Source organism: Hippocampus comes, unplaced genomic scaffold (genome assembly GCF_001891065.2).
Source record: "Hippocampus comes isolate QL1 unplaced genomic scaffold, H_comes_QL1_v1.1 scaffold327, whole genome shotgun sequence".
Lineage (NCBI taxonomy): Eukaryota > Metazoa > Chordata > Actinopteri > Syngnathiformes > Syngnathidae > Hippocampus > Hippocampus comes.
The window spans coordinates 126,349-138,956 of record NW_017806221.1 but is presented as its reverse complement, the minus strand read 5'-3'; the positions used below and the strand labels follow the sequence as shown (position 1 = coordinate 138,956).

The 12,608-nt window shown below is 41.1% G+C and overlaps 1 protein-coding gene across 2 annotated transcripts in view; it reads right to left on the bottom strand.

Annotated features, from left to right (window-relative positions):
* Nucleotides 1-7: 7 nt before the first annotated feature.
* snap91a (synaptosome associated protein 91a) overlaps nucleotides 8-12,608 on the bottom strand; it is a 31,741-nt gene continuing 19,140 nt past the window's right edge. Inside the window, exons 2-13 of one of the 2 annotated variants that reach the window (XM_019856309.1) lie at nucleotides 8,236-8,378; nucleotides 6,036-6,111; nucleotides 5,560-5,662; nucleotides 4,681-4,774; nucleotides 4,435-4,546; nucleotides 3,648-3,754; nucleotides 3,511-3,552; nucleotides 2,158-2,219; nucleotides 1,897-1,905; nucleotides 1,179-1,191; nucleotides 553-716; nucleotides 8-329 (exon numbers count right to left, since the gene is read on the bottom strand). In XM_019856309.1, coding sequence (XP_019711868.1) covers nucleotides 227-329; nucleotides 553-716; nucleotides 1,179-1,191; nucleotides 1,897-1,905; nucleotides 2,158-2,219; nucleotides 3,511-3,552; nucleotides 3,648-3,754; nucleotides 4,435-4,546; nucleotides 4,681-4,774; nucleotides 5,560-5,662; nucleotides 6,036-6,111; nucleotides 8,236-8,378 — 1,028 coding nt within the window. In that variant the 3' untranslated portion in view covers nucleotides 8-226. The remainder of the gene's footprint in view (nucleotides 330-552; nucleotides 717-1,178; nucleotides 1,192-1,896; nucleotides 1,906-2,157; nucleotides 2,220-3,510; nucleotides 3,553-3,647; nucleotides 3,755-4,434; nucleotides 4,547-4,680; nucleotides 4,775-5,559; nucleotides 5,663-6,035; nucleotides 6,112-8,235; nucleotides 8,379-12,608) is intronic. The other variant, XM_019856310.1, reaches the window with a different exon arrangement.

Genomic DNA, 12,608 nt, shown 5'->3' with positions numbered 1-12,608 from the left:
GTGCAAGAACTTTCTCTCCAGTGCGCCTCTGAATATTTCCGCTGACCCACGTTGCTCCGCAACTCCAAATGTGGCCGCGAGACCACATTTTGCTTTTGCTTTTTTTTTTTCAATTTCTTCCTGCCATTTCTTTTTTTTTTTTTTTTAATGGTGATATAGCCTGGGGGGTAGGGTGGGGACACTATTTATAATTTTTAAATAGAGCTCAGGAATTTTCTGATAGTATTTACTCACCTCCCCATCCAATTGTAGTAGAAGGTGCTGCCGTCCCACCAGCTGAGGACGAGGACATTGGATCTAGGTCCAACAGGAAGCCATCATCCAGGGCACTAGACCCAGAAAGAAAGAAAATAAGAGCAGCAAGCATCTCGATAGGTCGATCTTGTGAATATGTTAAAAACAAAGAAACAAATAGAATGTAATAAAAGCATAAAATTCCATTCTCTTTCACTGGACATTTTGTGGTGTAAAAATTGCACCACAGAAAGAACGAGTTCACATCCAATCTGTCGCAGAATAAATTCAACCTGAAATAAATGTAATGGCACTTACCTGCTGGTGGTGGTAGTAGTGGGAACTACAGCTGTGGGTGTGACAGAGGGTGGTGGAGGTTTGACGGGCGGCCCGGGGCGAGCAGGGGGCCCCCCGGCGCCGGCGGGTGGTGCAGGTTTGGGTGGTGCAGTCGATGGGGCTGAGCTGTTCGTTGCCACTGTGTCCTGTTTACAGACAACAACGTAAACAACATGGTTACGTTAGGTGGCATTTTTGGATGCTTGTCAACATGTTCTGGTAATTCGCAATGAATGAAGATGATGACTTTGACTGTATTTCTAAATTCATTCTTTCTCACTGTGTATCCATACCGGGGTCTCGTTTAGTGGATTTAAGGCAAGGAAGCACACTTTGGAAACATGTGGGTTGTAAAAATTGTCCCTGCGCAGTAGAACAGGTGATTTGTCCACAGAGACGAAAAAGAATGCTAACAATTATAAATGTAATACAAGAAACAGAATTAAACTTGCATATTAAATACAGCCTTATAATGTAACAAAACGTTGTCATATACTTCATCCTCACGACATTTTTGAAAATATTGAATATCTTAATATTTCAAGTGCAAAGGAACCCCATGTTGAACATTAAAAGCGCAGCAATTAATGATATTAAGAATGTCTTACCTTGGTGGGTGACCTGTCAAAACAATAATAGCATGCAAGTTAGAAAAAAGGCAGAGTGACATCTTGCTAAAGTTATTTTCCGTGTTATTAGACAGGCAGAATTTCAAACACAATTCATTTCGGAATCGTCTGTAATTGATGTCATCACATTGCAATGCTATCTCATTGCATTTTGGACCCATTTCCACTTCAACTCAGGATTTTCTTACACAGGCAACTTGGACAACGTGACAGTTGTCCAGCCAGCCTGTTTTCCTTTGCAAAAGTGGAGACTGGGAGTGAGTGACACCGATTTAATGATGATTATACGCTCACTGACATGCCATTTGCTACACAGCACAATCCAATGCAGCTGCTATGTAATATTTTAACCTTTACAAGAATACTAATAGTGTTCACAATTATTACAGAAGAAATAAAAACCTTTTGCCAACATCACCTTGGATGTCATTGGATTGTAAAAGTTTACCAGCAGCTTTGTATGAGTGTATAACTAAAAACAATCACAAAATATGGATTTCATTTTTTTAAAAATGTGTCCTATTGAAGCACATTTTGAACATTAGTAAAGTATTGTTAGATCAATGGTATGACTTCTTCAGATGGATATGATAACTTTTATACTATAAAGTCAAGCAACACTGAGGGGTGGGAAATTAAAAAAAAAAAAATAGGTAATGGTATGAATTTAGTACTTCTGGTAACAGACAATACTTACTTATCCTCCCTGTATTGGATTGGGCAAAGATCACAAGAACATGAGGTTAAATATTTGCCCATCAAAAATGATCCAAGTAGTTAAATAGAAAGTTTAATTAAAGCCCCCATCAAAATTATTTTATCATGGATTCAACCTGTCATTGTGTTGATGTGCAAACCAGCTTCAAGTCAACTACAATTGATCACTATTGTGTTATTACTCATTGTCTTATTTTATTTATTTATTTTCCCATAATATCCAAGAAACGCACAAACTTACGGCTTCTTCCCTTCCAATGTGTTGAGGTGGGTCTCAAGGGATTCTAAAAGACTTTCTGGAGCCTGCGGGGGTAAAACAAAGTGGCAGAGAGACAGAATACAACAATTCAGCTCGAGTTACGTTATTTGGAAATTATGTTATTTGTGTATAGTGTGTACGGTGTATGTGCTGCACATCATTGTACATTGTTAAGCATTAGTTAATTGCTTGAAAAACATGTATGTGAACCAGATTTTCATGAAGCGGCAGAAAGGAAAATCAGGTTTCAATGCCATATTGGGCTTGTCAGTGCTGTTATTCCTCACATTGTGCTGTGTATTTCATTTCGGATTTTGAACTGCTTTTTGATCATCACATGATTTTAGAGGTATGTTTTGTGTGAATAGGATATTACACCCTCCAATCTGTTTTGATTCTTCATAAGTATGATTAGATTTTCCTGTCCTGTTTATTTTCAGTTGGCGCAACCCAACTTTGTTCTTGTGTCATCCAAATCAGCTCCTTGTCAAACTGTGCGTGCAATTCATTGGTCTCCGCTTGGTGATTAGTCGGTAGCAATTTGGCTTGAGTTGGTCTTCATCATCTTTTCTTTTTCTGCATGTTATCCCGTATGTAACAGTTGGGCATTCCTCATTTTTCACGGTCGTCCAAAAATAAATGAATTAATTTCAATTCCTGTCTTGTGAAGTGCCCCCCCACCAACAGCTACATTCAGCCCAGTTTCCTCCATCACACTGAAAAACCTGCCGGAATGTTCCAAAACGGTCAGGATGCATATGGAGGATAGGATAAGGAAATAAAATCCTATCCATGTTCCAATTCCCAGACAATTTCATTATCTTTAACACGAAAATGACAGAAAAAGGAAACTTCATAGGAGTACCACTAATAATATAATGTGTACTTTGAGGGGAAACACAGAATCTCGTAGCGATGCATGCAGGAGCCATGAAACTGAGAGAGAACTGCCTGTCATCTCCATGATAACACTCACCAAAGCCACATACGACTGCAAGTGATCCCGTATAGTTTAAGCGTCTACTGTTTGCACGTTATGTTTCCTTGAGTGAGAACATAATGTAAGAAGAGAAAATGGCTCGAAGAATATAATGCACGCCGTCATCCAAAGAACCCTTTCAACACCGAATTCATCTTTTGAAAAGTCCACTTTAGATCTACAGCCAAAGAAAGTGTGACTCGTTTTTAACCGTTTCATGCACCCTGTAACCTGATAAGATGAGAAGCCGTCCACTGTAGGAACCTCTGTCCCTGAAAGGGTTCAAGCAATTGTGCACACTGCGTTGGTGTGCATCTTTGAAAAACATACAGGGAGACAAACTGTCACAAACTTACTTGAGTGAGTTCGGGTATGTCATTTTTGTCTATTCCCACTTGCTGGAAAAAACACAAAACACAACATTTACCAGACGGCATGTACGTCAGAAATGACTGCTCAGCAAGTCAGTGTAATGTGCACATCTGAATGTTACCTCTGCAATTTTGAAGAATTCAGATACCCGAGTCATGCGAGTCAAAAATCTTTTGTAGATCTCGAGTCCATCTTTACACTGGCTTCTCTTCATCTGGAAAAATTTCTCTAAAAGACACAGTTGTGGTAACATGAGAATACTATACATCCATCCATCCATTTTCTGATCCGCTTATCCTCACAAGGGTTGTGGGGGATAGCTGGAGCCTATCGTAGATGTCTTCGGGCCGTAGGCGAGGGACACCCTGAACCGGTTGCCAGCCAATCGCAGGGCACACAGAGACGAACAACCATCCACACTCACACTCACACCTGGGGACATTTTGGAGTGTTCAATCAGCCTGCCATGCATGTTTTTGGAATGTGGGAGGAAACTGGAGTACCCGGAGAAAACCCACGCAGGCACAGGGACAACAGGCAAACTCCACACAGGGAGGACGGAGCTGGAATTGAACCCGGTACCTCTGCACTGTGAGGTCTAAGCGCTAACCACTAGCCCACCGGGCTGCCACAATACTATACATGGACTGTAAATATTTGGTGGTGGTTTTCTCTTATTTGTCAACAATGAACTTGTGTTTCTAAAACACAAAAATGGTAAACCTTCTGTCAGGATAGATTCTGGCTTCTGCTGTAGGTTGGAGATCCTGGCCAAGGATTAACCAGAAACAAGGAGGAAATTCTCTACGGGTACTCAATCACTGGTCCTCACCCGTATGTGATACATAATGGGATAGTTAATCGACATTTGCTGACAAAGAAAATAAAGGTGAACAGAAATACTGTACCTAGTAGATTGATGATGCCGTCATTGTAGCAAGCATATAACTTGATCAGGTCTTTGAACAGGAGAAGAAAGCAGGCGTTTATCACCCCGTTGTTTAATTCTGGTTGGTGGACCTTTGGACAGAGTTACCATTGATGAAATTTTATGCATTATATGATGTGACGGGTGAAGAAGATCAATACAAATAAGGCGCTGATGCCTGGCAGTTTGCTAAGTGTTCCCTTTCCTTCAAGTACACGTGACTTACATCGAAATCGAGCAATGCATCAATCTGACCCTGCAGGATAGGCATTCCTTTCAGCAGCTTCTCAACTGTCATGGTCCTCATTGCTCCTTCAGCTCTGTGAGGGGAAAAGGAAAATAATCGATTCTACGTTACAATAATGTGGAACTTTCTAAAAAACGAGGATCTGAACTTGGGGGGTGCTCAGCCGCCATATCATCGGCAAATTAGTCAAAGCAATTTGTGGGAATGATAATAATTTGGTCAACACAGAGCCCCAACCATACACCACACCATCGCTGAGTTAAAAACAATTCTCATAGAATAATATTCTCATTAAAGGTCCTTTGAAGCATTGATCACAATATGCCTCTACCAGAGGCGATTGCTCTAAGACTGCAAGGGAAGCTCAGCTTCCCCTAAAATGTAATGCCAAAAAGTAAGTGATCAAATATATGTGTGTACGTACAATTGTGTGGACATGTCATTGACTAAATATGCGCTACAACACGCTCAACTTTTGTTCCAAATCAGCTTCTTATTACTGGTTACGACACGACTCTCTTCTCATTCATTCCCGTAGCTTCATCGTGCTTTAAACTGTGTGGACGCTGAGCCTGAGCGTCGACCGTGCGGACGCTGGGCGTCAAGAGAGTTCAGTGTAGGTTGTCCCAATGCATTGACCAAGTCAGAGTATTGACCAATGTATCTAAACTCCCAACCAATTCCTTCTGTGAGGTTGAACAGTATTAAACAATGTTGAGGCCGAAGAGCAGCACGGTATAGGGAGTTGGGTGTCACTGCTACTCATCATTAAAAAAAAGTCGCCTTCAAAGTCTAAGACTCACTAACTTTCTTCAATAATTTATGAAGTAAGAAAATGACAGAAATGAGAAACTCTACCCTTTCTTGACTCGGACAAAATCGAAAGACATCTGTCTGTAGGCGAAGGACTTCTCGTTGAGATAACGGCTGTAGCGTCTGATAAAGGTGGACATGTCATAGCCTGAGGAAGACACACACACACACACACACACACGCACACACACACACACACACACACACACACACACACACATTGATGTATGCCCAATAATACTGGGGCGGGGGGGGGTGTCAGTACTGTAACTTAAAACAGCAGAAAAAATGAAATAAAATAAAATACAATAAAACATTTTGTAAATAGGAGGCTTGTGTTCTCTACTTGACATACTGCTAGACATAAAAGTGTGCTACACTTCATAAGAGAGATTCAATTGTGACAATATGTTAGCGTAAGTATGAATTTATCCAGCGTGGGGTCAATTCAAGTTCATATAGAAAACTGAATTCAAAATGCAATTGGAGGATCAATGAACAGGAAGCTGAGAAACACCTACCATGGGAGCCTGTTTTGTCCAGAAAGTTGGCGAGATTGAACAAAGAATTCCTCGACGAAAGGAACTGCAGAAATTTCTGAAAAAGCACACCCGCATCATCAGCACAGTACAAGTACAAGGACGTGTGGTTAACTTCAATGCAGAGACATCTAACACATCTTATGCTGAATTAACTTTGCAATGAACAGACCATCCCAACAGGGGCAAATCCGCGATATGGATGGATATTTTTATTTTATTTTTTTTTACAGGCAATGAACAGACCATCCCAACAGGGGCAAATCCGCAATATGGATGGATATTTTTATTTTATTTTATTTTTTTACAAAATTTACTCCTCATACATGCTTTCAAAACATACGTAAACTTATTGAATTGAGAAGCTCATGACAGCTTTGGAGTATTTGGTCATTTTAAAAATTCAGTAAATGACGGAAACTGATCTTACTGCCCAGATGAGGTGAAAATCACCTGATCGGCCCCGATTTATGATCACTGTGATCGGATCAGGACATCCCTACTTTTATTGTTTCTCCTGCCTAAAAAGATCATCAGCGACTGTGGCTCTCCTTTCCCACATGTAAGCATGCATAACAGTAAGTATACTGCAAACTCAAACCACAATTACTGTTTTTATATTATCAAATAATTACAGTATTTTCAAATGTGTTTGATTTTTACTTTATGTACAATTTTTTCACAAGTCGATACTATTGACTATGTATTGACCGGTATCAAGTGTTGAAAATGGTTTGATCTTTTTGACAATGCAATGTGAATTGCACAACAAATACTGTCGCTAGTCATCACTGTAATGAAATTCGTACTCGTCCTTCGCCCAGCGGTCAATTGATTGGGTGAGGGCTGGTTCATTTGCATGAAACAGTCTAGTTTCTGGATGTCAAGTGCCCTGGAATTTTTGATCCTCGGGGTATTTCGACAAAAACACAAATCTTGATTTAAGACACTTGTTTTAAATTGTTGGGGGGTGGGGAACAAACAGTATTTCTCCTCTTTCTCCAGAATTAGTGGACGCAAAGATTTTTCAAAGAAAAAAAAAAACAACACTTTTTTTCCCACAGTTATGATGAACCCAATTGTAGCAAACTTTAGCTTCTTTTGTCACACTGGATGATACACAATCACATTAATAACATTATGGGCATAATACACAATAGGTTTGCGCATGCAAAAACTGGTGCAAACTTGATTGCACATACAAACAAATGTAGAAGCAGATTAACTAATCAGGCTCAACCAGATTGCACTCATTGTTGGAGGAATCTGATGATATGTACAGGATTACACTTGCTGATTTTGCATCTTGAAGTACACATTTGAAAGGCAAGGGCAAACCAGCATGTAAAATAGCGCCAGAATAGCACACAGCAAACATTTTTTTTAAAGACCAAAAATGGTCCCCTAATGTACAAAACTGCCACACAGCTAATTTTGCGCATATATGTCAAATAGAGTGATGTGTTTATGTGTTGGAGACTGATTTAGCATCTTTCAGTCTGGCGGTCTGAAAGGCTGGTGCAAACAGCATTGCCGTGTGCATGATGCTGAGGTTCAGGCAAAATGAAAGGCGATGGGCTGGGCAGATCTTCTGTTCTTGTTTAAACATTTTTGAAATGCCAGAAACAATATGGTGACATATTGCCTCCAATTTTGGAGCGTCTGAATGATCTAAGAAAGGCGTCATGCAATATCGCATGACAAATCTCCTTTAACTCTCCAATTGCCAATGTCTGGGTCATTTCAGGGCACAGTAACATTTGCTTCTCACGTCTCCCAGAGCAATTTTCTGGGTGTTTTGCCCAAGTTTTAAATGCAATAAGCATAGGTTGTTTACTTGGGCTGAGTTACCTAAAAGATGGCTTTTATGCAGTTTCTGCTTTCCCCCCAAATTATTTGATCGATCCATTTATTTGTTTGTTTTCATTTTGCACCTGTGGCTTTCACCCAAATGCTTCATGGTAAAAGCAACAGAAAGTAGAAAAATCTCTTTTAAAAAAGCAGCGGTGGAGAAAAGAGTTTTTTTCTTTCTTTATTTATTTATTTTTTATAACATCTGCTGCCAACAGTGCATAAAATCTGTTAGAATGCATGGCCAAGCAATTTAGCCTCTCCTATTTAGGATCTTACTCAATGAGGCCGTTTTTTTCTGAGCCTGGACAGTGCATGTGTGCATTGTCACCTCATTGCCGTGCACCATGAGGTGGTGTGTAGTAATCAGGGCCTTGAAAACCACCACCCAACTGGCATTGCCCGCCCTCTCTATCAGTGTGTCGGCCATCTGAGGGACGTTCACACTGGTGTCCTGGGAGGCCTGGATCAGATCTGGGAAGAAGAGAAGAGAGGAGTTTTGAAGACAAATAGAGCAGCTGAAAAGCTTTTATTCAAATCCAGACAGCAAGGAACAAATGCAGTGAGTGATTTTGATGAGAAGATAGAAGATGCATAGACATGACAAACAGGAAAGTGCCAGAATCAAGTTAACGGCTGCTTAAATGGGATACTCAATCTTGTATGCACCAATACACATGTGCTTGATGACCTTTCCTTCCCTGCCAACATTTCCGAAATAACTCAGTTATGAGATCCTGAGGTTGACTCTCCCTTGAAAGATCTTTGTGAAGTGTTTACTTGTCTTCGCCTCTCCTCTTGTGATCGAGTTTTCTCTGAGTAGTCTGGTTTCTTCCTCCATCCCCAAAACAGTCTTCTTAGGTTAAAATGCTAAATGGTGTCAATGTGAGTGCCATTGATCATTTGTCCTGTGATTAACTGGTGACCTGTCAAGTGTTCATACCACCTCTCACACAAAGTTATATGGGACTGACTCTCAGTTACCCACGATCCTGATGAGCACAGGCGGCATGGATTGAATTCATTGGGAGGTGCTATTTTTTACAACTTTTTTGGTATTTGTTTTTAATTATTAATTTGCTGCGTGCTGTTTTTCCCTTGAATTGCTGTAACACTTGATTTTCCTCTGCGGGGATCAATGAAGAATTACCTGATGTTTTCTTCACACGCGCCAGTACATTTAAGAGAATTCGCAATTTGACGCAATCTATGTTAACAACTCAAGCCAGAGTGCTGCATTATTTGCAAAATTCTGATGTATTTGGATGAGCGCTGCACAACCACTGCCTGATGGGATTTAATCAGGCTGTTGCTCTGTTCATTTATGAAACATATCATGACCATCTGCAGAGGGACAGTGGGAGACTCCACTGCAGAAAGCATCAAAATGTGCCTTACCACACGCTCCATTATTAAATTGAGCATTTTCACTAAATATTTAGGGGTGAAATAGACATCTATCACACTTGCTGTATGAAGCTGCACTAACATGAAAGTCACTCATTTGAAAATCTGAAACATTTTGTCAAGAAAATCTTTTGATGTACTGTATTCAGTACCACGACTGCAATCTTTGTTTTTCGTTTTTTTTTTGAAGTGCAGAAACTCCACATGAGGGCTAGCAATGTTCTATTTCAAATTGATGATTCTCAAAGTCGGCGGCATGGTGGTCAAATGGTTAGAAAGTCACCCTCACAGTGCAGAGGTGCAGGGTTCAATTCCGCCTCCGGCCTTCCTGTGTGGAGTTTGCATGTTCTCCCCGTGCCTGCATGGGTTTTCTCCGGGTACTCCAGTTTCCTCCCACATTCCAAAAACGTGCATGACAGGCTGATTGTACACTCCAAATTGTCACTAGGTGTGAGTGTGGGTGCGGATGGTTGTTCGTCTCTGTGTGCCCTGCGATTGGCTGGCAACCGGTTCAGGGTGTACCCCGCCTACTGCCCGAAGACAGCTGGGATAGGCTCTCGTACGCCCTTGACCCTTGTGAGGGTAAACGATTAGAAAATGGATGGGTGGAGGGATTCTCAAAGTGTGGTAGGGGTACCATTAGTGGTACATTCGGGGTTAGTGTAGGCGTGGGCAATTCATTTAGCAAAGGGGCCACATGGGAAATTGGAATGCTTGTCGAGGACCAAGCCAACATGCAAATCTCAACTTTGTCCATATTATTTTTCATGTGTATAGAAAATGCTTATTTAATGAATTGCTACATGTGCAGCTATGGTACGTATTGTTATAATTATGCAACACATTTTCAATAAAATTTAAGCAGTTACTACAATTACCTCTTGAGACTTGAATAATTCATTGTGTGCACCAACTGTAAACTCATATAAGCTGTTCCTAGTCAGGATTGCCACATACTGTACTGCAAACAGGTGAGTGGAAAGTATCCAATTATTCACCGTGATGTATCATGATATAGTGTTGATTAGAACACACCCAATACGGACCGTACATGAAACTGTGGACAGTGTTCGGGCCAAATCGTCTTGTCCCTCCTTGATACTTAGGAAACCATTTCTCCCAGATGTATGAATACAAAGTGTTATAAATAAGTTAACCCATCAATTATCAGTGCAAATGTTTGTCCAGTCATCCAATTTGTTCCGATCATCCTGCTCAGTTTCACAGGTAAACTGGAGCAAAGCCATTTTATAGGCCGCATGCAAGATCGTGGTTGTTGCAAACAAAATATGTTCAAGGTCACTTTTTCGTCAAGCCTACAAATCGACCACGTAGCTTTCAGCATGCAGCGATGATGGTTTTACATCCTGTCTTCTGTAGTGAAGCTGCAAATACACACTGATACTACACACAGAATAGGCCCGCCAGGCCTGATGAGTCAGCAGCCTGCATCGTCTCACATACTCCTCCTGTGTGTGTGTGTGTGTGTGTGTGTGTGTGTGTGTGTGTGTGTGTGTGTGTGTGTGTCAGTCTTTACTTCCCACTGTGGCTGGGACACCGTGGCACTGATTCTTCCACCACTAAAGCCCGATGGCTGCATAAACCTGTGCCACACCTTCTTGATGAGCAGAGCACACGAGGTGTTGCTCGATCCTGGCATTTTGATTGGTCGGCTAGATACAGTATATGTACTGTAATTGGATGATAATGTTCCTTTAAGGCCATGTCCACAAGGAAACAGAGCCGAATTCGTTAGTCGAAAGAAGAAGAACCATCAGCAAAGAAGAGTAGACAATGGCCATATTTCAAAATCATGGTGGAAGGAAGGTTTTGTTTGGATGGATGACGAGGTGGACCTTTTACTTCGGGTCACCATCACACAGTTGGAGATGGGCAAGTAAAGTATGAGGTGTTGAGGCTTTCCTTCAAATTGTGCTAAAATGGATTCACTGATCAAATTGTGCTACAGTGAAAGCAACACTAAGGACATCAAATGGACAAAAAAAGTCAAAACAACCCATGTCCCAAATTCACTCACACTAATCTTTCAGCGATAATCGTAAAATAAATATGATACTGATCAATGTAATAAAAAAAAAAAATACTGTTCATTTAAATCGACAAAGTTGCCCTAATTTTTTTTTCTTTTTCCCATCAAGTAACCATGTTGGACGTGTACGTCTTCACAGGACTTTTCAACAGAAACAACAAAAACACACAGGGCAGGGACTCAGTCATATGTTTTTTATTCAAAAATTATGAACTAGTTCTCTACAATAGAAGGTCCTCTTCATGCTCACTGCTTTTTTTTTTTCCCGATAACTCATTCACAGGACACTGACAAAGCTGGAAGAAATACGTATTTGCAAGCCACTTCCTCCATCCATCCATCCATCCATCCATCATTTTCTGATTCGCTTATCGTCACAAGGCTCTCACAATCACACCCAAGGACAATTTAGAGTGCTCCGTTAACCTGCCATGCATATTTTGGGAATGTGGGAGGAAACCGGAGTACCCGGAGAAAACCCACGCAGGCACAGGAAGGACATGCAAACTTCACACAGGAGGGCCGCAGCCGGAATCGAACCCTGCACTTCTGCACTGTGAGGCCGACAACCACTGTGATTGTGAGCGTAAATGGTTGTTCGTCTATGTGTGTCCTGCGACTGGCTGGTAACCGGTTCAGGGTGTCCCCCGCCTACTGCCCGAAGACAGCTGGGATAGGCTACAGCACGCCAGTGACCCTTGTGAGGATAAGCGGATGGATGGATGGATGGATGAATTGAACTGTTTTTAGCGTGGATATAGTCAGTTGTATTTCACATGATCATTATTTTTGAACTGTTTCTTCAATTGGCAAGAAATACATTGGCTGGTGATAATATGGTGAGATATCTGTGTAATTGCTCATATCTTATTATTTATTAATGTTCAATTCTATGAGAAGTGGAGAGATCAAAACTTTCATAGTCTTGTGACTGGTTGTGTTTTGGTTAGGGTCCTTTATGTTGTGATCTTTATTTTGTCATATAGAGTTGGGCATGGCTTCATATTTCTTCGTTTTTAAGCCTGAGTCGTTCAGTGACACGTGGCTAGAACGCCAAGCTTTCCTCAATGCCTTCTTCATGCCACCGTGCTCTCTGGTTTTACTTTGCATTTTTCTACATAAAGACTCCATTTTTCCGCTTTGGTTTCCTGTCAAAGTCTGGGTCCAAATTCTGCTCTTTGTGTGAGACACGCTAATTTGTAGGGTGAGCCCATCCAGTGACAAGCGGAGGCAGTCAACTGCAGATA